General features: G+C 35.6%; 1 protein-coding gene across 1 annotated transcript in view; it reads left to right on the forward strand.

Moving 5' to 3' along the window:
• LOC128030101 (ephrin-A3) overlaps window positions 1-19663 on the forward strand; it is a 48878-nt gene extending 29215 nt beyond the window's left edge. Inside the window, exons 2-5 of the mRNA XM_052617594.1 lie at window positions 10098-10384; window positions 11230-11295; window positions 14005-14082; window positions 17265-19663. Coding sequence (XP_052473554.1) covers window positions 10098-10384; window positions 11230-11295; window positions 14005-14082; window positions 17265-17386 — 553 coding nt within the window. The 3' untranslated portion in view covers window positions 17387-19663. The remainder of the gene's footprint in view (window positions 1-10097; window positions 10385-11229; window positions 11296-14004; window positions 14083-17264) is intronic.
• The last annotated feature ends 7851 nt before the right edge of the window (window positions 19664-27514 follow it).

Below are 27514 nucleotides of genomic sequence, written 5' to 3' on the forward strand. Positions count from 1 at the left end.
AAAGAAGTAAAGAGAGGCCAAAGAAACAAAGTCGTGTGGTTCACCAGCGTTGTTTGACAGAACAATGTTCCATTTGGTGGGCAAAAGACACATTCAATTATTTATCAGAAAGACATACACAAACAAACAAGCACACTGTCTTTCCCTGCTCATTTTGTCTTGCTACACACTTTCACATCTTCCACGAGAGGAAATGGCAACATTAGACGTGTGGGAGAAGAGAGAGGCCAGCGAGGTTAATGGAAACACACACTTAAAGTGGACTCCTGTGCCATTTACTCCGGCTCACGTGTCTCTGGGACTCTGGCTGGCAGAAAGTGATCATGGAATAAACTCTGACATACTGAACCCACAGATCACACGTTTCTTCCTGCATCTTGTTCGGTTCATAGCTGCTCATGGACTGATACCCAACTGTGTAAATAGTTTTAGTGTGAGTGTAAATGTAGTTTAATGAGGGCCCTGCATCTGTGTGTGTGGGTAAGTGGGTTGGCTCGGTTCGGAGAAAGCGCTTTTAGAGTGAGTACTTGAGACCATTACACTGCTCCAATCTGCTCCTTTCTTAACCGCTGTATTGATTGTCCATAAGAGCCTCCAAACTACCGATATCCAGGGCAGTAAACATGCCACACGGTGGGAGCACGTGTGTGTGTACATATGATGAGGTATGTGGGTTCTTTTGGGATCAATGTGAGGGTCAGAGGTTAATGTTTTGAAACTACAGCTCGATAAAGGTGTGCTGGTTTGTTGTTTTTAGTGGATTGAGAGCGCAGGAGATTAACTGAAGCTGAGAAGTTCAAGAGAGTCTTTATTTACTCTGCCTTTTAATTTATTTTGTCCTCCAGCACCTTTAGAAAAGAGTCATTTATAAGTAATTCTCATTAAAAAAAGAGACGTAAGTCTTTTTGTATATTATCCCCAATACCTCAAATGGCTCTTTCTCTCCAAGGACAGAAACATGCTCGACTCAAGTATGCAAATGTCTGCTCGGTGGCCTTAACAAACCTCGGGAAGGTGATAGAGTCGCCTCCAAATATGTGTGCCGTTAAGGCGGATGTTTATTTTTTAAAAGGTAAAAAAAAAGAAAAGAAAAAAACTTGAAACCTAATGAAACCCAAAAAGACCTGAAATAGAAGAACATTTACAGCAGGGTTCCTCAATAGGCTGCCCAGATAAAAAAATTTGGCCCGCGATGATTTTAAATACAATGTCATTAAAATTCGAACACAGCATCAGAAAGCAACAATAATTTGAATATTTATCTTGGGACCATCTTTTGATTATTTCAACAAAAGCAACAATAATATAATAATTGTAATTATATATATATATATATATATATATATATATATAATTACACCTGATTTACAGTCTCCTATGCAAACTTTGGTCCAGGACCAAGGGTTACTATTGTCAACTAATACTCAAACTAAATTTATAAACACATTTACATGAAATGAAACAAAATAGTTTAAAAGGTGTTTTAATTCAGCTAGTTGCCCACATTTCATATTTTTGTTTATTTTTTAAGTATTAAGTACTAAAATAGCTAAATAACTAAAACTTAATATTCAAAGGCCTTCATGTTTCCTCTGGTATTTCTGCTGTAATTATGACAGTGCTGCATATTTTTTATTAACAAAAACTGAGAGTGTTGATATATTAAATTAATTAACCATGAATCATTATTTGATCCCATTATTTGATAGATAGATAGATAGATAGTTTTTTTAAACAAATTTTATAATAAACGTATAAATTGAAAATGCTTTTCTTCAGATTTAAACTTAACGTTCCTCCTAATATGGGTAGAGAATTATTTTCTAGATAATATATTTAATAATTTGCTTTGGCTTCAGTATAGTAGCAATATAAAAAAACAACAACAATTATTTAATTTGAATTATTACACTTTTTTGCACATTTCATGAGAAAAGAAAATACAGTACACACGAAATTTGAAGACTTGTTTTACTTGCAACAAGAATAAACATGGTGTGAGTCAACTTCAATATTTTGTTCAGTTAAGTTTTGGCTGTCAAGAATAGTCATTACCGGTAATTCTAATTTGAAGAGATTTCATTATATATATAATTTATATTTATTGTTTTAGGATTAGGCCTACTTAGTTTAATCACTAAAGTAAACAGATGTGTTCAACAGCTTAATTTCCAATGTTAATTGTGACCCAAATTCTATATTTTGGAAATAAAGTTGTTCAACACATTTGTGTGTTGAAGTGAAACCAGTTGGGACTCACTAGTGTAGAGTATGTTTGGGACTTAAGCCTGATGGACGCGTCCTCTCTCTCTTTATTTCAACGTCCTGTTTCACCTTCTCTTATTCTCTCTGTCCCAGTTTCTCACTTCTGTTCCTGTCGTTCATTTCTTCATTTGCATTTCTCCTCTTCCTCATCCCTTCATTCCTTCCCTTCATTTTCCTGAATGTGTCCATCCATCTCTGTCGTTCATCATCCATCTCCTTGAGACACACACATACTCACACAGTCAATGCTAATTCAGTTTTAATTCATGACACATGGCCAGTACTGAAGCCAAATGCGTTTAGAATGGAACCCCCAAGTCAGACCACTGCCTCAGTGTCTCTCTCTCTCTCTCTCTCTCTCTCTTTCTCTCTGTCCCTCCTTCCTTTCTGACTGTCTAACAGATTGTTTTAGGGATCCATTTAAAGCCCCAGACTATACTAGGGCAAAGAAAAATAAAAAGCATTGGAGTGAAAATCTTTTTGTTTAAAGGTTGCTTTCATAGCTCAGGAGACATAAGTACTGTATGTTTCAATGAAAGCCATAGTTCACCTAAAAATAAAAATAAATTTCACCCATGTTGTTTCAAACCTGTAGTACGTTATTTATTCTGTAGGAAACAAAATGATAATGTGTATACAGACACAATGAAACTCAGTGGGGTGTGATTGGAACATTAATAGAACCACTAATGAAAACTGTTTATAAGATGAATGTAGAAAGCTCACATGATTTGCTTTGGGTGGAATTTGATTAGTTATGTTTAAGTTTAATATTGTTTCTTTGCAAATATTGGAACATTAAGATATCTTAATGTCTTTTTTTCTCTGGAGAATGATCTGTAAAACAGGTGACTTTAGCAAAAAATGTGCTGTCTGGTGTTATTAAGTTATTACGTAGGTCTTCCTTGACCATGCATGTATTTATATATGCATCACATTTAAGAAAGTCTCTCAAATGCATTTACTACAATATTAGGCAATTAAAGATCACAATATAAGGCGAAAACTGTTTTGTATTTTTTTATTTGTAACTTAATATACAAGTAAATGTGAGCACAGTGCACTTGTACTAGAAAATATGAAAAAAAAATTGTTAATTTCAAAAAATTTGAATATTTGAATATGAATATTTAAATGCATAAAATAACTCATTTTAAATTCTGGCATTTATGTTCTGTTGACTTCTTGCCTTTTTTACATTCTTGCACATGGGGAAGAGAACAGTTTCCACCTTTTTCTTTGTACAGAGTTCAATTTAGGTATGATAGAAATATAGTTCATTGATTATATGAAATTCAGTGAAGGTTTACTAAACTTTGAACCATGTAGATCTCATCCATGAGTATGTGATGATGGAGAACAAGCTTTAGAAAGTGTTCAGAACCAGAACCAAGCTGACTGAGCAATAAAGCTATAGCGAGTCCCTTTATTAAAATAAATGGAGGTGAAAAATAATAATAATAATAAAAATTCATATTCACTCAGTATTATTTATCTATTCGGTTGTGTTTTAGGCACTAAAACAGTCCAGTACCTTAACAAATTTTTATATTGAAATAAAGAAGATTTCTGTACTAACCCGGTCTGGATTCTGGCCCCTTCCTGGCCACCCCTGTGAAAACATCCTGGCACTGCCACAGGTTGTGATTCATCTTAAAGCTGGGTGGTTTTGTTCATAGCCCAGAACTCTTTATTGAAGCGTTTTATAAAAAACCCTGTGGAGAAAATCAATGGGAAAACACTTCCTGAACCAAGGCAGCTGACAAGATGGGCGGTTACTGTTGTGCTCGATATGGCCAACAGAGCTTAATCAACACATTTAAGACAGCCTCATAAAGCAGGACAGTGGCTAGCGGCCATAACAACACATGACACATAATTAACAGGCTTTGGCAAAATGTCAAGCATGCATAATCGCAAAGTTAAATGATACAAAACTGAGCAATCATTTACCTTAAAAGTTTTGCTTTCCAGGTGAATGATGGGAGATCAACTGCCCCCAGCTAATATAATAACATATATAACAACATGCAAGAATAAACAGAGACGTACACACATATACACACACACACACACACACACATACAAACAAGGCCCAACAGACGCATACATTCTCTCTCTTCATTGCTCAGATGGGAGCTGTGTTCTGTAAACTTACTTGAACTTGTAATAAAGAGAGCGAGGGAGTGAAGGAAAGATGCAGAGGAGAGCAAGAGAGCCATATCCTCATTGTTGTTCAGAAGAAAGGGGGTAATAAACAGTAAAGCGAGGAGCAGCGTGTGTGTGTGTGTGTGATGCCAGTTCATCGGTCTCTGTATAGAGGTGACTGAGAAGAAAATCGAAAATGACTAGACTGAACTGATATCCTGAAAAAGATGAAATATTGTGTCTATTGAAAATCATATCTGCACCCTCTGTTTAATAAACAGTCTCCCCGAATGACTTTAAACTTCACATACTATCGACCAACGTCAGAAAGTAGCAATGTGCAGCGTGTGTGTGAGTGTGAATTTATCTGTTGGATTAGTACAGTTCAGAGGCTAAAACTCGCCATCAGGGCTGTGACATTGAGTGACTGCACTGATACAGAGTGAGAGAAGAGGAAGGAGAACTGCAGAAAGGAGTGAGATGTAAAGAATGAGCCGCAGAGAGGAGTTAAAGCAGGAGAGAGCGAGAGATTGGTTGGTTTCTAATTGCCTGTGGCAAATGGGCTTTGAAACGAGGGGAAGCCAGTGGAGGTGTGTGTGATTTACGCTCACACACACTCTGCTGATGTGAGGGGCTGGTGATGAGGTTGGCCTTGAGAGCAGGTAACAGCGGCTGAACTCTCCCCCCACTGACACATATCAGTTCCTTAGCAGATTTAAAACCAAACACACACTCATCCTCTCTCTCGGCTGAAGCACTGATTCCGAGAATGTTTGACTGATTAAAAATCCTGCTCTAAACCCATTGAATAGTAAACGTTTGTTTGGCTCCAAAGAGTGGAATTGCGATTAAATTTCTTTGGAGTTGCATGTGGCACGTTTGCAGTCGCATGCATGTGTGTGAGCCGGCTCCAACAGCTCTATGATGCCTCTAAATTTAATAACCTTTTCCATAATTTATTTCTGTAGAGGAGGAAAGAAATGAGTGAAGAGGAAAAGAGAGAGAGGGGAGCAAATATATATGACATGACAACAAATCATGCAGTATAAATGCCTATACAAAGCTTTTATCGGAAAATGAAATAATAATTAAAAGGTTTGAGTAATAATATGTTTTTTTTTATTTTTTATAAACTGGTTAAATTACTCCAGTAAAGTTGCATTCAAAATCCATATTTGCACATGACAGACTGTCGGTCTCTGCACTGGTTTTGCAGATTTTTCTGCAAGTTTAAATTGATGGCAACAAGTGACTGTCTTCATGATTGAGTCATTGAATCATATACTCAAGCAAATTGTTCGAAAACATTGATTCATTCAGGAATGTATCAAGTGAGTGAGTCACTGAATCATTTACTCAAGCGATTAATTTAGAAACTATCATTTATTCAGGAATGTAAAAATCAATTTGTAAAAAAAACTAAAAGATTTATTCAGGAACGGAATGAGACGTTAAATCATTTACTCAAGAGATTCGTTGTAAAACCGGAATGGTCAGAACCGTTTATTTCTGTATTTGTGATAAGTGAGTCATTAAAGCATTTACTCAATTAATTTGATGCATTCAGAAACACTGATTCATTCAGAATAGTAAAAAAATTGAATTATTGAATCATTTACTCAAGCGATTTGTTCAAAAACAGATTCATTCAGGATTTAGCAAGTGAGTGAGTCACTATATCATTTAACCGGTTGGAATGGTTTGGCTTCATTTTGAACTATATTCATTCACAGAGCAAATACATGGTCAATTGCTAAATTTGATCAAAAATGTAAGGTACTTATGAACTTCTTGTTTATTGAACTATTGTATACAGATGTTGGTCTGAATAGCAGTGCAGCTGTGACTACCAGTGGATAAATCACATAATATTTAGAACAGCACTATTGCTCATGATGTGATCCTTCTTAATCGACTCGATGCAGAGGTCTGTATGTTAACTAAACACTTACTTTTAGTCCACAGTCATCAGTGGATCTGCATGTCTCCTTTATGAAGCGCAGCATGTGTGTACGTGTGTGTGTTTGTGTGTGTTAACGCGCCCCTCACATGTGTTTTGTCAACTGTTCGCAGGACAGATGCTCTCCTTTAATTAAACGAATTGAGGGGGTTAATTAGAAGAACAGAAAAGAACAACAAGGGAAGAGAAGAGAGCTGCTGTTTCTCCTGTGGTGCTGATTCAGCTCTGCCATCTCTCTCTTTTTCACTCATTATATAAATATGCTCTGTAGGCACAATCATTCTACACATATGTAACCATGAGAAATATGCATCTTACGTTCTACATGGAAAGAATGAGGATTTCAACAAGAAATGGACTAATAATCTGATCTGACTTGCAACGTATGATTAATGTAGTGAGTTCAAATATTTATATGGGCAGCTGTGTTTCAGATGGTATTATTGCTTTTTTTCTATTGCAGAAGCTTGGTCTTTGTCTCTCTCTCTTTCTAATAGTGACATTGATCCACTGGGTCTTGATCTTGTTTTAACCTGCTGTCCCAAAATCCCTTACTGCCCAGCTCAGCATCTTGCATCCTGGATCCACACAGCCCCATGCATGTGCTCACATATACAATCATGTGAATCTTGTGTGTATGTATATGTTCAAATGTTAGCTAAATAGTTCCAATTATTTATTCTTGTAGACAGAGAGGTAACTCCTTTAAGCTTAGGAGGAAATGTGTGGCAGTCTTTTTTTAAATATTCAGAATCATTTTTTAATGATTTCAAATCTCCCATGGTGGGTTGCGTTTCCTCTCTTTATGTTGTGCTAATGGTCAGAAGCACAACTGCAGATTCCCTTCCATCAGTCCTTCTTAGATACTGTCAGCATCCTTGCACTCCAAAAGAAGTTTGTAATGAAAGAGAAAAATAGCTTTTGATTTTGTTTTTATTTCATTCGAATTTATGTGTTGATTACATATATAAAACAATGATTATGATAATACTTTTTTTTCTATTTCATGAAATATATATATTTTTTCTTTTTTTACATTTTTTTAATGTTTCCATTTTGCTCAAAAGCCTAGTTTTTAACAGCATATTCCACTGGAACTACTTAATATACTGTGTCCACATGCTACATGATTGGTGAATATTCTCTCCAAATAATATAGGAAACACGCAAAACCTTCTTTAACAAAAACTTTAACACTTTTAGTAAAAAATGTGACAGCACAGGTTTTCCATTTGAGACCATTCAGGCTCATTATTATTATTATTATTATTATTTAACTGATCAATAATACCAAGATGCATTGTTTCTGTTAACTAATTGTTTATAATGGTTAATCATTTTAGCCTATCACTTATTGAATGATTACTGTAGTATATTACTGGAATAATAAAACACACACACACACACACACACACACACATATATATATATATATATATATATATATATATATATATATATATATATATATGTGTGTGTGTGTGTGTGAGTGTATGTATATGTATGTATTACTTTTATTTAATTATTTTATGTTATTACTTTTTTCCCGCTTGTGTGTGTGTGTGTGTGTGTTGTGTGCGTGTGTAGAGGGGTGTGGCATTATAATGAGATGTAGTAAACGTTTGCTCACTCACCATGTTAGCAATTTAAAGAAAGACGGAGTAATAGAATGAGAGGAGTGTGTGTGTGGGGGGGGGGGGGGGGCGAAACGAAGGGGAAGAGGCGTTAATGCAGCGTTTTTGATCTTCATTTAATAATTGAATAATAATCTCCCATGAGTAGTGACCTAGAACCAAGGAAAATAAATTGATATTCATTTGGTATCTAAATACTGACCCCTGCTGGTCAGTCGTTATTACTGCAACCTCCCATTAGGAGAACCCGCCGAGTTTCACTCCATCCTCTCGGTGTCTTCTGCTGTGACATTGACAAACGAGTGCAGTGAAGAAGGGACCGCGGCTGGGTTGTGAATTCTGACACTTGCACGGCAACTTTTCTAGCCTGAAGTATGACACGTCCCACGAGAGCTGCATTCACTCGGCGCAAGCGCTCTTCGTTGTTTATATACGTTGCGTTACGCGCGTTTTCATCAGGCTCCGTCTAGTAGGAAGAGACTCAGAGCTGCGCACTGGAGCGGTATAACAATATATTACTACAGGTCCCAATACAGCCATCACTCGTCTCTCGCTTCATGCTCACCTTCATTCTATCTCACAGGCCCGAGGGAGCTTCCCCCGAAATGCAAATGTCTGATACAAACTTGTACTGATTCTGCCAGAACTTTTAACGATTAAAATGCATTCATAGGTGAAAACCTTTTTTTTTTCATTAATTAAAATAAAGCTAAAATAAAACAGCCTAAATATCAAATAAAACGAAAATTAAAAATGACTAAAACTGAAATAAAAATAAAAGTGTCATAAAAAATCTATCTGCAATAACTAATAAAAAATTACTAGAGCACAAAATGACTAATGCTTAAATCTAGAAATTTCAAAAGAAAGCTAAAAAAAAAAAAAAAAAAACAAAGAATACTATATTAATCAGTGACAGTGTGGGGCTTTTTATTCCAAAAATGTAATTTATTACTCGTTAGTTACTCCTTTTAAAAATAATATTATTACTTTACTTATTATTATCTGGCAAGAGTAATTAGTTAGACTACTAGTTTCAAAACTATGGCCCACAGATGTTATAATTGTGTATCTTTCCCATAAAATTATGTATATATTTCTGCCTCATCATTTGACCAAAATCTACATTGGATCGCAGTCAGAAGTTTTTTTTTTTTGTTTTTTTTTTTTTTTTTACAAACACTCAGTGGTGATTTTTAGTGACTTTTTTTTTGTAAAAGTGTTGCATTATTTGTTATGTGTAGCTTGAAGTTAATTGTAGCTATAATTTTTCTGTAACCCAAATATGATTATATTTCATGAAGTATATTATCAAAAGAAAGTTCATAAAATTTTTCCTTATATTAATTAATAAATACATTTACATTTAATGAATAAATCTAGGAATTATTGTATTTGTTGGATTGTTGAGACATGAAAAAAAGTAACTACTAGCTGTTTTAGGGATGTTAACTGTAATAATAATACTCAAATCTTATTAGTAATTAGTTACACTACTAGTCACTGCGAAATTAATATTATTACAGTAAATAGTTACTAGTAACTACTGCCCAACACTGATTAATAAATGATGAATAATATAATAACATGCATTTATATTTATGCATTTAGCAGACACATTTATCCAAATTGACTTAGAAAAGAGGTGGAACTAAGCAATCTGTTAAAGAGTCAAAAATATTTGTAATAAGAACACCACATTTGTTATTATTACAACAATAGTGTCCTCTAGCATGACAGCAAATACCTAATCTTATAAAAATTTAAACAGTTTTCTTGTATAGTTTTCCTTTATTATTAAAATATTAAAAATGAAAACAGTTGTTATATTTAAACGTTACAGGTTTGGTATAGATGTATAGTTTTAGTTTTGTATTGTTTTAATTCCTAATTCCTATTCTGTTCCAATTTTCCCCAAAGGAACAGAAAATTGGAGTACATGAAAATGGAAATTTTTTGCAGTTTCTTATACGTAAAGCTGATATTTTGGCTGGACCTACTGTATGTGTTTATGTATAAAGAAGCCAAATATGCCTAGTATTGTTTGAGCACAATGTGACCATTTTTGCATGTTTCCTTTTTGTCCTCAGACTTCGTAAGGAGGGCTACACAGTGCAGGTGAATGTCAATGACTACCTGGATATCTACTGTCCTCACTACAACAGCAGCCAGAGAGGCGTAGCCGAGCAGTACGTGCTCTACATGGTCAGTTATCGTGGTTACCGGACATGTGACCCACAGCTGGGCTTCAAACGCTGGGAGTGTAACCGTCCCCACGCCCCACACGCACCGATCAAATTCTCGGAAAAGTTCCAGCGCTACAGCGCCTTCTCGCTGGGCTACGAGTTCCATGTTGGGCAGGAGTATTATTATATCTGTGAGTATCTGTGTGTTTTACCTCAACTATACACACTTCTAAGTCTGTTGTGACACAGTTATGTACATTATTATATTAATCTAGAGTATATGAATGTCAAGCAACCTGTCATGTTGATAAAAAAAGGTAATAAGAAATTATATTTAAAAAAATGATTTTAGAATAATAAATTCTATATAAATTCAATATATAAATTCAATATATTGAATTTATATAGAATTTATCCCTCTCTCTCTCTCTCTCTCTCTCTCTCTCTCTCTCTCTCTCTATATATATATATATATATATATATATATATATATATATATATATATAAAATAATTTAATATATACATATATTCAGTTTTTACTAAAGATTTTTAGTTTCGTTTTTACTTAGTTACTGCATTATATTATATTTACTTTTATTATTTAGTCATTAAATATTGTTAAATGAACTGAAATAATTTTTCTTTTTTTGGGTGGAAGTTGATTTGGTCTGGTTCTGTGCAAGATTCACCCATTTGTGAATATTTAATGTTTTAGAAATCAACTTGTGTCTATTACTAAATCTGTAAACGAATAATAATTCATAATCCACAATTACGTATTATAATAATTGTACATACATAGTGCTAACACTATACACACTACTGTATCTGTAGTACCTTGTGTATGTATTGTATAAGTTACCATTGAGACAAAGCAACAATACATGCTATCTTTAGATAATAGATAATTATTTTAATGCTTTATTCTTCTCTGTGTTCTCTGGAAGTACAGTACTTCAGAATAGTACAGTTATAGAACCTAAGCAGTATTTCTGATGATTGACAGGTGACTGACATTTTGCTGTTTTGTTTTAGCCACACCCACTCATCACCACGGCCGGAGCTGCCTGAGATTAAGAGTGTATGTCTGCTGCTCAACAGGTATCGACCTCTATCCCTCCATCCATCCATCCATCCATCCATCCATCCATCCATCCATCCATCCATCCATCCATCCATCAACTCATCATTTCATCCATCTATCCATCCAACCTTTCTATTTTTCAGTCAATTGTTCAAGCTGTCAGCCCATTTATGAAGCGCATGTTTTTTTAACTGTTCTATCTGTCTTTCTGAGAATGAAATCAATCGGTTTACTCAGAAAGCACACTCTCTCCCTGTCTTTTCCCTCTAGATTTCAAATCTTAATGTTGTGGTCTGGCACGCATACATCAGGATAACTTGGATAGATTTTGATTTTGCTTTGTTAAACCTGCACTACTATTATTCAAAAGTTAGCAGTGAGTGAGTGTTTTATTGTTTGTTTGTTTTTTAGAAATTTTATTCAGCAAGGATGCATTAAGTCAACCATTTATAATGTTACAAAATATTTATATTTCAAATAAATACTGTTCTTTTGAAGTGGCTGTTCATCAAATATTAAGTCAGCACAGCTGTTTTCTACTGTAATGATAAGAATGAATGTTTCTTGAGCACCAAATCAGCATATTAGAACAATTTCTGAATTATTGATGCAAAAAAAAAAAAAAAAAAAAAGCTTTATCACAGGAATAAATTTAATTGAAATATTAAAATAGAAAACGTATTTTAAAATATATATTTTTTTTTCACAATGTTGCTATTTTACTATATTTTGGGTAATATATATTATATTATATTATATTATATTATATTATATTATATTATAATGCAGTCATTGTAAACATTAGATACTTTTTAAAAAACTCGAAAAAAAAGATTAAAAGCTAATTTTTGAACAGTAGTGACAAGAGAATTTGTGACATCAAAATAAAAAGTTAAATTAAATTAAAAAATATAATAAAAAATGTCTTCGCTCTTTGAAATATTGTCAAGGCTGAATACAGTAAAAGGAAAAAAAAATACACTCTTACATATTGTGTGGCTGTGGGAGTATATAATATATATATATATATAGAAGTTGGGAAACACTGCTGGAAAGCAGTCTCTTGCTCCTCCCCGTCATTTCTTCCCCCTATCCCTCTTCTCTCTTGTTTCCAGGTGCTGTCAGGATTCTTGTTCTCTCACAGTCAGTTTGCTGGCACTGAGTGTTATTTTAACCCTCACCCTCTCTTTCTGTCATTGTTCATGTTCATTAATAATATTTCAGTATGTGAGAGAGAGCGAGAAAGCACACTGTGTGCTCTCTCTTGGAGTCTCTGAGTCCTTGTGTCAAGACGAATCTGTTAGTCCTGCTCAGTCAGGTCTGAACTCCAATGCCTCGAGTTCAAAGGGCTGAAGCAGGGCTGATGTATTTATAAAGACATGAAAAATGACATACTAATGAGCTGAAGAGTTGAATCAGGTGTGTTAGATTAGAGAGATAAAATGTGCAGCCATGGGAGGCCTTTAAAAACAAAACTGAGAACCACTGAGCTAAAAAAGTAAGAAACAAAATGTAGTAGTTTTGAGATGCATTAATAAAAGTCAGACTTTAAGCTGTCTTAAAAAATACATTGAGTGTTATGGGAATCATAAAGAAGTTTAACATGTAACTTGTCTGTAAATTATATATATAAAAAAAATATTATAAATATAATTTTCAAAAAATAATTAATTGGATTTTTACAGTGCGACTGTTCTGAAGTCAAAACATATTAAAATACGATCTGACAAACTTTTATTTTCTGTTAAGCTGACATAACATCTTTTTTTCTTCTACCCACTATTAGATTTAATTCAGATTTATTTGTATATCAATTTCACAATAAATAACTAATTTATTTTACATTCACAATTAATGACACATTTCTTTCTGTTAAACTGACAGCATTTTTTAAAATCCAAATGTATTTGAACATCAATTTCAGAGTATATTAAAAAGTCATTTTATGAGTTTTTTTAGCATTCATTGAAATCTGACAGTGTGTGTGTATATATATATATATTCAAATCACTTTTAGAGAAAAAGTTTCATATGAAATTATTTGTATTTCAATTTGACCTTAAATTAGACATTTATTTTATTTTCACAATAAATAGTTTTTTGTCCCACAACACATTACATTTTCCCTTTGCTTTTGTTAACTAATAGGAAAACAAATTAACTTCAACTGTATAATTTTCCCCAATATGTAACTAAAATAAATATTAATATTGTTTCAAAACAGATTCAAAACTATTCTTGAGTGTACAGTATGTTGCAAAGAACAAAATCTTCTTTTTTTTTCTTAAAACTATATATGCAGATTTTCTAAATAGTTCTAAATAGAATAGGCATTCAAAACATTAAAACAATCAAAATTAATCATGATTTTCTTTAAAAGTGTCAAAGAAATTCTCAAATGTAAAAATTATTATATCAACCAATCAGTCAATCAATAGATAATACTGACACATCATTTTGATAGTCCAAAACTTTTTTATCAAATTTTCTGTGGAACACCAATAAGTCAGCTGTTAGACAAGTAGTCGACTTGGCCATTGTTTCGTGATTCATGTCCCATTCTTTTGGTGTATGTAACCTGAACTGGGGACACTAACTACCACCATCACTTTCTCACCCCTGCGGATGACTTAGAGGAGCTTACAAAGAAATCTCCGAATCCTTTGAGAGCATGTATAAGATCCTGCAGAGAGAGTGTGTCCTGATTATCCTTTAATGTCTTCCAGCATCTGATTCAGATGATGAGCCCCAGCCCACAGAGCCAGACTACACTCTAAGACCTAACATCAAAATCGATGACCTCGGTGAGTTACACACACCAGACGGACCACACTGACACTTATACATATGCATATAAATCACTGACTAAGCTGACATTTACACCCAGGGTTTCTGTGCCCAGATCTGTGGCATCCACACACCTCTTTCCAATAGTCACACAGCAAGCTCATAAATCATGCCTGTGCGTGTTAGAGCTTATTTATTGTTTTAAATCAAATTGGGTATCAGGTTAAAAGCCAAATCCACTTCATGTGATTTGAATATGTAATAAAAATACCTATGAGATCAACTTTAATTTGCTTTTCCTGTGCTCGTGGTGTACACCAAACAAACACAGCAGTTATTTGCTAGCACACATCTTATAGGCAATGAGTGACACTAATGAAGCCATGAGCTAAAAGGCAGACGGAGCATGAGCTGCCTAAATATAGTTAGCTTGATTAGCGCTAAGGCTAGAGTTATCGCTGATTAGCGGTGGCAGAACTAGCCCTCCAGTTCCCAGCCTCACAGTCAAATCCTGCGCTTCCCCACCGCCGACGTAACCCGACTCAAGGACAGCGACCACCGCACCATTTAAATGAGAGAAAAGAAATTGATTTGACTTCAAATGTTTTTAGGGAATAAAGAGGTATCGATCTGTTCGTGATTTTTTTCCAAGCGTGTGTTTTGAGACAGATGGATGTGGATGTGTTTTGGGTCATCTTTGGGTCGGAGCCACCCAACGATTTCCAATAACTGGAATCTGAGTAGCGGCTCTTTCCCGCTTGCTCCGATCAGGGGTTCAGTTTTCAAACAGGCCAGAGAGGGGAAGAGAACAACCGCAAGAGGCCAGCCGGGTCTCAGGAAGCCACACATCTCAATACAGCTCCATACATCTGTGTCCAATAGACAAAAGAAACAGTCTCGTCCTTGCTCACTGTTGTCCCATTGGTACTGAGCAACTTTAAGAACCAATGGAAATTATATATTTCTAAATTGTACACTAAACTTCTAATAAAAAACAAATCAAAAGATATTCACAAAACCACCACAGGAAACTCTAGAGTGCTGCAAGTGCTTTTAAATTAAGTGCATAAACATTTTTTTTTTAAATAATTTAAATAAAATTGGATTCTGAAGTCATTGGAAACATAAATTCTCATTTGCAAGATTTTTAATGTCAGGTCTGTAAATCTGCAGTAGCAGTTAGTCCCATTAATGGCAGCGAGTTTCACGCTGCGTTCAGAATTTATATTAGTCGCACAAATACACAGGCAATCACAAATACAGATGCAATAAACACAAAGACAGCTTTTATTTGGCCATCAGGGAGTAACACAGAGCAAGAAGATGTGTGTGGCATTGTGTTCATACCATTCTCTTTATACTTTCCATATATATATATAAATATATATATATATATTTTTTTTTTTCAGGATAATTTGAGTAGAATGTTCAAAAGTTTGAAATATAATTGTTTTAATGATGAAAAAAAATGTTTTGTCACTTTTGATCAATTTGATCAAATCAACTCTTACTGAGCCCAAAGTTTTGAATAAAAGTCTATATATTTTCAACATTTCATGTTGGATAGCCAAATAGCAGTAGCTAATATATTATAAACCATCCTGAATTAACAGTGAACAACATTTATTTATGAACATTATCCTAGATTAATGAATGCTATAAAAGTCTTTTTCATCATTATTTCATGATACCTTAATGCGTTACCTTATGTTTTTGAACCTTATTGTAAAAAATTACTGCGATATTCTATAAGATGCAGAGATCTTTGTGTTCTGTAATGTAAGATTTGACTTCCCATTTGGGTCATTGACAGGGCAAACGTATCAAATTTCTTTGTAATCCATTCTCCAGTGGAGAAAAATAACTTAACACTTTCATCTGATCAGCTGATGTCACATGACATGGCAGTACTGATTCAAGCAAACTATCAAGCTAGAAACATCTGTTCGTCCGGGTCATGAGTGTTGAATTCCAGCTTCTCTTTCCTGTCTGCCATCCAAGGACTCCTGTCAATCAAACATTGCTCGGTCTTTTAACATTTTTAGTCTATCAAATATTATTTAAAAATAATGTAAAAAGCAAAAATATTATACTATATAAATACTATTGAAGAAGATTTAAACAAAAAATGTTTCATACATTTCTTATTATTATCAATGTTGAAAATAATTTTTGCTGATAAATATTTTTTAAATAGGGGGACAGTAATGACACATTTTATGTTACAAAAGATTTCTCTTTCAAATAAATCCTGCTCATTGAGCTTTGTGTTAATCAAAGAATCCTGAATAAACAACAAAAAATGTTTCAACTTGTTTTTGATGATAATAATAATGATGTTAATAAAAAGAACCATTATTAATGAATGACCACAAATAATAATCAGCAAATTAGAATGATTTAAAAATGTACAAACATTTATAAAATCCATTATATATATATATATATATATATATATATATATATATATATATATATATATATATATATATATATATATATATATATATATATATATATATATATACACATATTATATATTATATATACATATATTATATATATATTAAATTATTTTAGATAAAAATAATAATAATAAAACTCATTGAGTAAATATCTAAATTAATGTTATCTGCGTAAAAGATGATAAATGGAAAACTGACACTCCAGACGTGTCTGGAACACCTGTCACATCTTTTGTGTGCGTGTTACAACATCATATTATTCTGTCAAAACACACAGACATACTGTGCGTGTCTGGAGATGTTTTTGGCAGACAGTTTGCGTCACACACTATTGCCTGTAACCAGTAAGTGAAGACGTGTGTTTACAGTATGAACTCGCAAGCTGGAAGACACCTGCTCACAGTCACAGACACCTACAGTACAAACCGGTTATGTTAGCTGTCCGTCTCCTGTGATGATGTAGCAGAATTCCATACATTATTTGGGCACATCAGACACTCCTCCTGTCATGATAATAGTTACATTTTAGTTTGTTGTGTTCAAGAAGAAGCCTGTTCACAACTGCACATGAGCACAGACACATTTAGTGCATACCTGCCTGAGTCACTGCGTTTTATTTTTAACTCCTTCCCTTAGGCCTCAGTTGGTCAGAGGGTTTTCTATACCTTAGTGAGTCACGCAACATTAGTGTCTAGACCTTAGCTGTTAATTTTGCTCTGTCTGTCTCGTTCCAGATGACTATGATAATCCAGAGGTCCCGAAATTGGAGAAGAGCATCAGCGGTAGCAGTCCATCCAGAGATCGCCTTCTCCTAACCGTGGCATCACTTTTCCTTATCGCACTTTCGGTCTCCTAGCATCCACCTTTTGACTGTCGCCATACCAACGAGGCCTTGGGTGGGGTGGGGGGAAGGAAGGGTCCAGGGCCGATAAGTTTGCAGATAAAGACTAGGAAAGAAACTGGAAATGCAACACTTGATGCTGCAGCAGCTTTAGGAGTGTCAAGCACCAGCCCACAATTCAACAGTGGATTTCATGTCTTACAACAGCGAAACACTTTGCGTGTCACGCAGACAATTAATACAACCTTAATGAGAACTGTGCCATTTTTAGTAACAATAGTGCATATTGTTTGCTGTGTGTGTGTGTGTTTGTGTGTTTATGCATTTGTGTGGCGCCTTCGGTGCTCGGTGGTGGAGCAGATCTTTACTTCGGTCTGAAGGTTTGATGGCTCCATTATCTGTGAATTGGCAGGTTAAAAGGTTAAAAGCATCTCAGATTCTGTTTGATGAGAACTGAAATGAAACTGTCGAGGAGTTCAGGTTACTCGAAACCAGAAAAAACAAACAAACAGGAGCACCGTTTAATCCGATTGCAAAAGTATTTGTTTCTCTCTGTGTGTTTCTGTTGCCAGAGAGAAGTACAAAGCGCTGGATGATCATGTAATTGCTGTCAAAGATGAACTGCGATATCAATTTGATGAGTTTAAACAAGCCTGTAATAGAAACCGATCTCACAGACTTTTAAACAAACAATTTTGGACTTTTCTATTGACAATACCACAATTTATAAAGCATTAAATTCCAATTAGATCTGATTCTTATTTGAACGTATTGTGGCCGCACATGAAGGCAGGGGCTGATATGGTTGGTCTGTGATGCAGAAAATTGAGACAGAAGTGATTTTGCACAAGTGCCAGCATAAATGCGTTAAACACATTGAGACAAACAGAAGCCAAATAGCTTTTTTTGTTGTTGTTTTCTTTCCTTCTCCCTTTTGATAAAAGGTGCTTGAGTGAGTGAGCGAGCGCAAGTGTGTAAGTGCATTAGCTCAGTGATGCTGGAAAAATCTCCTCCAGACTTTATGGACTTTAACCGGAGGTGGACACCTACACAGACACTGTACATAAAACACATGCATTTATTTATGTGTGGACATTGTGGACGACCTCGGCTCATTCGTTCGGACCATGCTGATTCCCGCTGGATTTGAAAGAACTCCAAACCAGTTTTTGCTGGTTCGTTTCTAATTTGAACCAGTTCCACGTATCGCTGTTTGCTGCTTGACTTCTTTCAGTGGTGATCAGCCAGACCAAATGGAAATTGAGGGGTCTGGTGGTTATAATCTGTTTCTACGGCAACAGTTATTCATCTATACACACACCTAAAGGCACTAGAGTCCAGCTGGAAATCAGAACAACACACACAGAAAGAAATAACAGCAATTACTGGCAATGGTTCTGGTGACACTTTTGCCAAGAGTAATACAAGCAAACAAATGCTTCAGGGCAGATAGTTATTGCATTCTTGCGAGCTTTTCAAGGGATAAACGGCAGCGTATGCATCAATCATTTTACAACAAGGTTCAAAATTAAGGTTCTAACTCTTTTAGACTGGCACCTTATCACGATGGCAAAGACATCATATCATGGCTTCATGATGATAGCAGCAACCAGCGCCGCTTTTCGCCCTAGAGACAAGCAACTGCTGCTTAAACTATAGTGATGGCATGTGGTTTAGCAGAAATGATGTGTGGTAGAAGTTTTCTAATGTAGAGTCATAATGGACACCTTCTCTCACACCTACAGGCTGTCTTTAACGTATTGATAAAGCCGTTTATTGTATCATTCCACTTTTGCTCTGAAAAATCATTTCAATTTATGTGGAACATTACGTCTGCTTTATATTCCATTGCTGTGGCTGCTGTTTTCACTGATCTAGAGCAACTTCAGAACAAAGGAACACTAATTTGAATGCTCAGAATGATACTTTACAGACTTGAATCTACATTTAATTTGTTTCATGTTGTCATTTCTATGAATTGGGTTGAGAATAAGAATGTTTTTGTGCTTTTTGTTTTTTTTTCAGGAGTTTGTTTTTCTGATGGAATAATGTAATATTTCAGAGGAGTCGATCAGGCAAAGTCTCACTCTTCAAATGTTGCACTTACAAAACTTGGACACGAGAATTTGTGCGTGTGTGTGTGTGTTAGAGACTGCAGTTGTTACAAGTTGACGTTTGTCTTAAAACTAGCCTAAATAACCTTTCAGTCTTGTATGTGTGTGTATGAGAGAGAGACAGAGAGAGAGAAAGAATGAGAGATCAAAAGGTAATAAAGATAAAGGACGGTGTGAATGTTTGTGTTTATGCGAGTTGTTTTCCATTGTTTAGTCTAGGCATTTTCTGTGTGAGTGGGTGCAAGTCAAAGAAACTGTATTGTTTTGGAGGAACAAAAGCATTTATTAGTGTTGGAAACAACCGAATACAATCATGTTTACCTTCAACTGGAATGAATTTAAAGAACTTGAAAAAAAAAAAAAAACTGTAAACTGAACAAACCATAACAAAACTTATAATAATAATAATAATAATCATGATATAAAAACATTAAGCCTTTGATTCATATTTGTTTCATACACAACATTTTTTATGAACTCATATGTTTGGGTATTGAAATGTCCATTTGAATTTGATCACTGTCAGTGGAAACCAAATCTAATATGAGTACACAAACATAATCTCCCCCTCACTCTGACTTCCCATCTCCTCATTAAATGTAGTTTCAGGTTTCACACTGCTGTCAGCAAAAACAAGCCATTCTTAACCAATCTCGCAATCACTTGTATTTTGTGCACTCCATCATCTCTTTCAGATCTATTATCATAGTGTCAGTTATGTCTGCAGAGTGTGTAAGAAGCAAACAGCACAAAGATGAAAGGATTTCTATCAGGCTGACCTGATGCTGAAACCATCTCATCTAATCACTGCTACATGAAGATATCTCTACATATCAAACAACACATTGTTGGGCATGGGAAGACACTTTTTAAAACTGATAACCATCCAAGCAATTTTGAGATTATTTTGTCTGCCGGTGCTAACTTTGAGCAAGATAACGTAAAGGTCTACCTTTACTACAGAGTTGAAACAGAATATCGATAATTAATTAATGTTTTTTTTTTTTCTCAGCCCTAAAAATAAATTTGATGAAAATCCTTTTCTTCTCTCACATTTTATGCTGATCCCCAGCCACCCTCTTGTTGGGTCCCTGGGGGTCCCAGGACTCCAGTTTGAAAACCTCTGTGCTTAATCAATGTTTTTCGACCTTGGGTTTGTGGACTACTAGTGCTCCTTGGTGTAAAAGCAGTATGTGAATAAAATCATTAAAAAAAAAAGACCTGGAAGAGAAAGAGTAGGCTAGGTTACATCTACTTAACATGTCATATACAGGCATTTGCTTTTTAATCATTTGTATTTATTTTGTAAATGTAAGAACTGGCAAAAGATAGGTCAGCTGCAGTGAATAAACTGCATTTATTCACCACATTTTTTTTTAAATAATAATATTAATAAAATAAATATAATAAATTAATATATTTTTAAGAATGGTTTAAAATACCATATGCCAGGGGCCAGCCTACTGCAAAAAAGACCCGTTTACACTGCTATAACTAGGCTAAAAAGTTTCATAATTGTTCCTGAGAATAGGGACGTTATAATCATATAAAAAGCGCGCGAAAACAGAAGGTTGTGGTCGGTTGGTGTTGGATGCTGATCTGTCGCTATAATTATCGATTCTGATGAGAAGGAGCATTCACTCTAATAGCTGCTGAGAAGAACGTGGCAGAACAGGTGTTGCTGTACTGAGCTACAATTGTTTGATTGTTTTTTTTTTTTTTTTTTTCATCTTATTAGAGTGACGTTTGATTCAGAGCGACATGTCGAGACAAAAACTCGTAGATGACTGACGTTCCGTTAATTACTCGGAGGCTCGGCGCGTGAGTAAACCGTCTGAACACACTGCAACAATAACGGCGATTGATTCCCCAGACACCCGCTGCTTTCTGCTATCGGTCTCACAGAGCAGACGCTGACCTCATCTGCTGCGGGAAAAGGACAAAGACGCCTATATAAACCAAATGATGGAGCTAATGAGTAAAATGTTCCGTGTTAAACAAAACAGAGCAGTATAATGGTGTAGACAGACCCACATCTGAACATCAGTCTGTGTGTGGTGGGATTGTTAGTTTATGGAGGAAAACCTCAGTAACAAAAATGCCTTAGGAAACAAAGTTTCCTCTAAATGGCCACATTTACTAAAAAAAAAGAGAGAGAGAGAGAAAAAAAAAGTACAAAGGAGTCTGTTAGAATTTCACCTCTGTGGGGGTTAATCGCTGGTTTAGGATCTCGCGGAAGTACACAACCTGGAGGCAGTGTTGAGTACTCGAGACTCGGACTCGGTCTCGGACTCGGTCTCGAGACCGTATTTTAATGGTCTCGGTCTTGTCATGGACTCGTGTGCATTTTGACTCGGTATTGACTCGGACTCGAACATATTAGGAATCGGACTTATGCCCGAGTCCACTCGAGTCCCAATCAAAATATTTCATGATTATTACTGTATGTTAATGTTTAATTAAATTGATGTATGATTGATACATCCAATGACTGGTGATTTTCTTGTGACATGAGACGTTAGGCCAGCGACACACTGGATGTGTGGCGCAAGCGCCTCAGCTGCGTGGCGTGTCTGTTTTTAATTCGGCTCCCATGTTAACAGGTTAGATCTTGCAGACTGCCTGCGTGAGACGCGCGGAAAACCCGTGCATGCTAGAAATAGAACTGACGCCTATTTTCACGCGAACACGCGCGTGTTGGAAGCGTTTCCAGGCAAAATAAACTAGGAAAATATGTTTATATGTCACTTGTGTCATTATGTACACAAATATACATATTAATTCATGACATTTTGATATTTGAAAGTCTATAGGTTGGCATAAATTCAGATATAAATGTAATAAAATAAATAAATAAAATAATTATCGATTTTCAAATATTGCACCTGTCAAACATACTCTATTTTGCAAGAGCCTGGTTTTTCGGCGGCCTCTCTCTATGTCACCTATAGCAGAAGCAGCGCGCTAGCTTCTGGTGTGTAAAGACACAGAAAACGCGAAGCAGCCACCACGCTTCTGGCACGCAGCAGAGACGCCATGCAGCCAGTGTGTCACCGGCCTTAAGTTACCCTCCTGCCATCCGCCTGTAGTGATCCCGCTTTCCAGAAAGCCACATTGCTACATTATTTCTCTCAACTGTGTTATTTTTACAAAGTAGGACAAAATGGTCACAGAAAAAAACAAATATTGTTTAATTAAATTATATAATGAATACAGACACAGACTGACTGTCTCAACACTAAACATCTCCCCCCGAAAAAATGTCTGATAGAAGGCATTGAACTTATATGGCATTTCAACCAGCTTTCTTCCCCTTGCACATACACACTTTTGCATGAAATTTTCCTGGACAGTCAGTCGGCTCTTGTGTGTATGCCCTCCGTAACTAAAAAAAACTTCGACTAGTGTGTATTTTACCCTGCATTAAAACCCACCATCCAGTGAAATTAGCATTAGATTATCCGTTGCTGTTACAGAAAGTGATGAAATGGTAACTTTTGTCAGTCCCCGCTTCCTCTGCACCAATAGAGAGAGTTTTTAGTCTGGGTGGATTGATCATGAGACCACATCATGCTTGGTCTGGTAGCTGGATGGTCTCCTCATTTATTTTTTTGAAAAGTAATTATGCCCATCTTTAATCTTCACAACATCTAAAGTGCACATAATCCAAGACATTTTCAGGATATTAGCAGTCATTAGTTAAGCTTCAGGGTTAAAAGTTATGTAAAAGCTGTTACAGTTGAACATTTACAGGTATAGTGGTACAGTAATGTTACTTGTACTAGAAGTGTTATGTGGAATTACATTATAGAGTGATACACTAATGTTATGTGTACTAGAAAGGTTATATGGATGTGTATAGTGGTACAACGATGTTATGTGAAAATGAGCACTTAATATTGACAAGTAACAATTCATAATTCTAATAAAATTACCTTTACACCACATACTATGTGGCCCTTTTACCCTTTATTGTTTCCATCATACATTTTACATACTCTTGAAGATTTCTTTAGGTCTTGTCTCAGACCCAATCTCTCTGGTCTCGGTCTTGACTCGGACTCGAGCCTTTCTGAACTCGGTCTTGACTCGGACTCGACCCTTTCTGGACTCGGTCTTGACTCGGACTCGACCCTTTCTGGACTCGGTCTTGACTCGGACTCGACCCTTTCTGGACTCGGTCTTGACTCGGACTCGACCATCTCTGGACTCGATCTGGACTCGGACTCGAATGAGCCGGTCTCGACTACAACACTGCCTGGAGGTAACATAAGGCCTAACGTCCTTGTCTCGGGTAACGTTAAACAAGATAAATATTTCCACTGACCATTTTAGATTTGATAACTATCCATGACAGGCTTTTAACGAGATAGGTTTATTAATCCCTAAATTAAAAATGTCATCATTTACTCACACTCGTACATGTTGTCCCATAGGATGACTTTCTTTGACAACAAATAATTTATTTAAAAAAATGTTTCTGTCCATACACTGAGTCTCAAAGTTGTTTTGTTCCACAAAAGACTGAAAGACATACAGGTTTGGATCAACATGAGGATGAGTAAATTATGACAGGAATTTCATTTTAATAAATTATTTAAAAACATATTAGGGTTTCTAATGCAGTTTGGAAAAGATTGGAAAAAAGAAAGCAGAGTATGCAAAACATTAGCATTTCCAAACCTCTACGATTAACGAGAATAAATTGATCATAAAGGTGTTTTCATGGCAGCTTGTTAGTCATTCTTTTGTGATATTTCAAACTAAATTAATTCAATATGCACTTTTTCATTTTGCAAAAATGCAGGTTATATTGCAGATTTTACTCGGGAGTTTCTTAGTACCATATTACAGAGCCTCTAAAAACAATACAGACTTTTGTGTGTGTACAAGAAACCATTAAACTTAGAATGTAGGACAGTGCACACTGATCTATCTATTGCACCATCAGCCCATTTCGTGGTGTGGTGTCTTGGCTGCCATAGAGAAGGCTAGGCATTAAAGCAGACCTAAGGCCTGAAATATGATGTACTGCTCTAAGGAAAGCCAAATTTATATTAATTCATGTGCGTCTATGCTCTCATTTTCTTATAGTTAGATGGCAGTGATGCACAATGAAAATGAGTTATGGTATATAAAACTAGACAATGTAATGCATCAGTATGCAAAATGTTCCCGTGCTCATCTGAATAGTTTCTCAAGGGCACAATAACTTTCTTGTTTGCATGCAATTATCTGTCTTTATGTATGTATGCAAGAATATCAATGAAAAAAAAAAAAAAAAAAAAAAAAAAAAACCTGAGAAAATAAAAATATTTACAGATGACTACTATATACCAAATATAAAGCTAAAAATAGTGCTGCAAGAACCGTTTATGTTCAATATGGTCTCAAAATCTACTGAGAGGTTTGGAAATTTGAGTCTGGAAAAGTATGAAATTTTGAGATTTAGGAACCCTGACATTTTGTACTACGCCAAGCAACATTCAGATATAGCATATAATATTTTTTATTGTATATTGTAGTCCGCAGGTCTCAATGGTTTGGAGTAGATTACATTAAACTATATACAGTATTCACCTTCTGATCATGCTGCTGAGCTTTGGTTAATACTGAGCAATGTGTTCTACCACCCCATACAACAAAGAACATGCAGAACTAGACTGCAGCTTAACTTGAAGACCACCAGGTGTCTCTGTTTCGTCTAGTACATTCAGATGTACTAATAATACTGTAATACTGAAGATGGTTTTTCCTAATCCATAAATTAATCCCACTGTGTCTGTTGTATAAACTGGAAGTCAGGGCAGGATTTAAGGAACCGGGGGCCCCTGGGCTTTAAGGTTATGTTTGGGCCCTATACCTATACACTACAAAAGCCATCAACTAGAACATTATTATGGAGTAACACGAAATACACAAAAACTTAAATATGCTTTGAGGTTCAAATATAGTACAAATAATGTGCAACCTGCCTATCCTAGACAAAGTTTAGATGTAATATCAAATAGTCATTATAATACAATAAACAGGATGTGTTCTTTTATGTGTGATAGGCTAACTCCTATAGGCAAATTTACAAAAACAGAAACTCATTAAATGGCTATTTTTATTAGATTTTTTTTAATAATAATTTTGATGACATTTCTGCCCCATTATGTGTGATGTCAGTGAGCACTCAAAACTCTTCAGAAAGCCTAATTTAGTGGAACATTAATATAATATAACATCCGCTTTAATGAAATGAGGCGTGAACATAAGAGAATGTATCATTATCTTTTTTTGTGTGTGCTCTTTTGAGCTAAAGGCTTAATGGAGCTGTTTAAAGTAGCCATGTGGTGACAAATTAATCAGGGCAGTCGCGATACAATTGGTGTGTCCTTCTTCTATGTGAAATAATCATAATAACAGTATATGCTGTTTGATTAAGGCCTTGAATGTCGTAGTTGGAAACTGTTAGCCCAGGCTGGCCCATTTAGCCCTTGTGTGCACAATGGAAATGTGGCTAATAATTTCTGATTAGCATAACTGCCCAAATCAAACAAACATAAACGAGCAAAGTTGGGCCCAAGACTGCTGCCCAGTCAGGCCCAATGGTAAATCTGGCTATGGATTAAACTGTCTGGATTGAATCTAGAATATGTAAAACAAGCACAGTGATGGTTTAACACAGACCTGTTTTCATGTGATGATGATAGAATTTTCATATTTTGATGAACTATCCATTTTATAAAAAAGATTTTTACTATGTGTTCTGTATATTTGATTTTAGAGAGTTATTTATTTCTATGGAGGGTCTGTTTGAAAGTCTGCAGAAGAAGACAAATAAAAAGAGGATGTAGGCAAATGCTCTTTTATTTTTTTTAATTCGACTAGATACTCCCTGATCTTTGCTGAACTTTCAGAGGAAGCCTCTCCACCCACCTCCTATTGCTCAGTGCTATAACTGTTGGTTTCCGTGTTAGCAGGATTGCCGTGGTATCCGTCTTGACTCAGTGAAATGAGGGGAATCTGTTATGAGAGTTTAAAGTGTGTGAATAAGGCCCACCCACTCACCCCATATGGCCCAATCAGAAATAATCTTCCGGTGTAACTATGTTAGCATAATTTAGCGTCCATTAACATACCCAGAATGATTAGTCTTGTAGGCGACATGCTGTGTGCAACTTAAAATACTTTTCAGAAAAGCGATTATTTGATTCTCCTCAAAGCAAAATGATTCCCACGTACTCATTAACGCCTTCAGTAGCCTCATTACTCTGTGTAAGTGCTTTCCTGAAAGCCCAAATCGTGCCATTTTTCACACAGAGAATTAACCGTGCCTTCGCACCCTGCTCCAGATGATTTTGTTTTTCTCTATAATTTCAGAAAATGACCGTAAACAGCAGACAGTGAATGTGTCATTACTGGAGGGAGATGAGATTAGCAGTGTAATGAGTAGCGCTGGCAGGAGAGGGACTGAAGTGGGGAAAAACCAAAGAGCTAATCCAGCACTAATGATATTAATAACTGTCCAGTCACATTCAACGCTAGAGGCAACTTCATATTTCTGGGCGACATCATCACCATTCTTGTCCCCTCTATTGCGGTCTAAATGCGGCGAGCATGTGAGCTGTCAGTCATATGGCCGGTCTATATACGGCAAAGTGTGTTTCATTAGTCAGTGTGTATCGAGGCAAAAATCACTGAAATGTTTCGCTTGCCAACTGCTGAGAAGTTGTGTCACCCTCGAATTTGCCTCCTTTTCCGCTTTTAACCCTCAAGGCATCTCATCTCCCACTCTCTCTTCGCCCTCCCCTCTCTCTTTATGCATAATCCATTTTTCAAGGCTGCATCTATACAGCTCTCAACAGATGTATGTTATATATAGACACTGACTATCAAACCTCACAGTGAACACTCATTACACAGGCTTCAGAGAACAGATAACCTCAATCACACATAATAGGGACCACATTAATGACAACATGGGCTTAAGCAATTAAACATTTATAAAAAAAAATTGTGCTACACTGTAAAATTTTTCCAG

This window comes from Carassius gibelio, chromosome A16 (assembly GCF_023724105.1).
Source record: "Carassius gibelio isolate Cgi1373 ecotype wild population from Czech Republic chromosome A16, carGib1.2-hapl.c, whole genome shotgun sequence".
NCBI lineage: Eukaryota > Metazoa > Chordata > Actinopteri > Cypriniformes > Cyprinidae > Carassius > Carassius gibelio.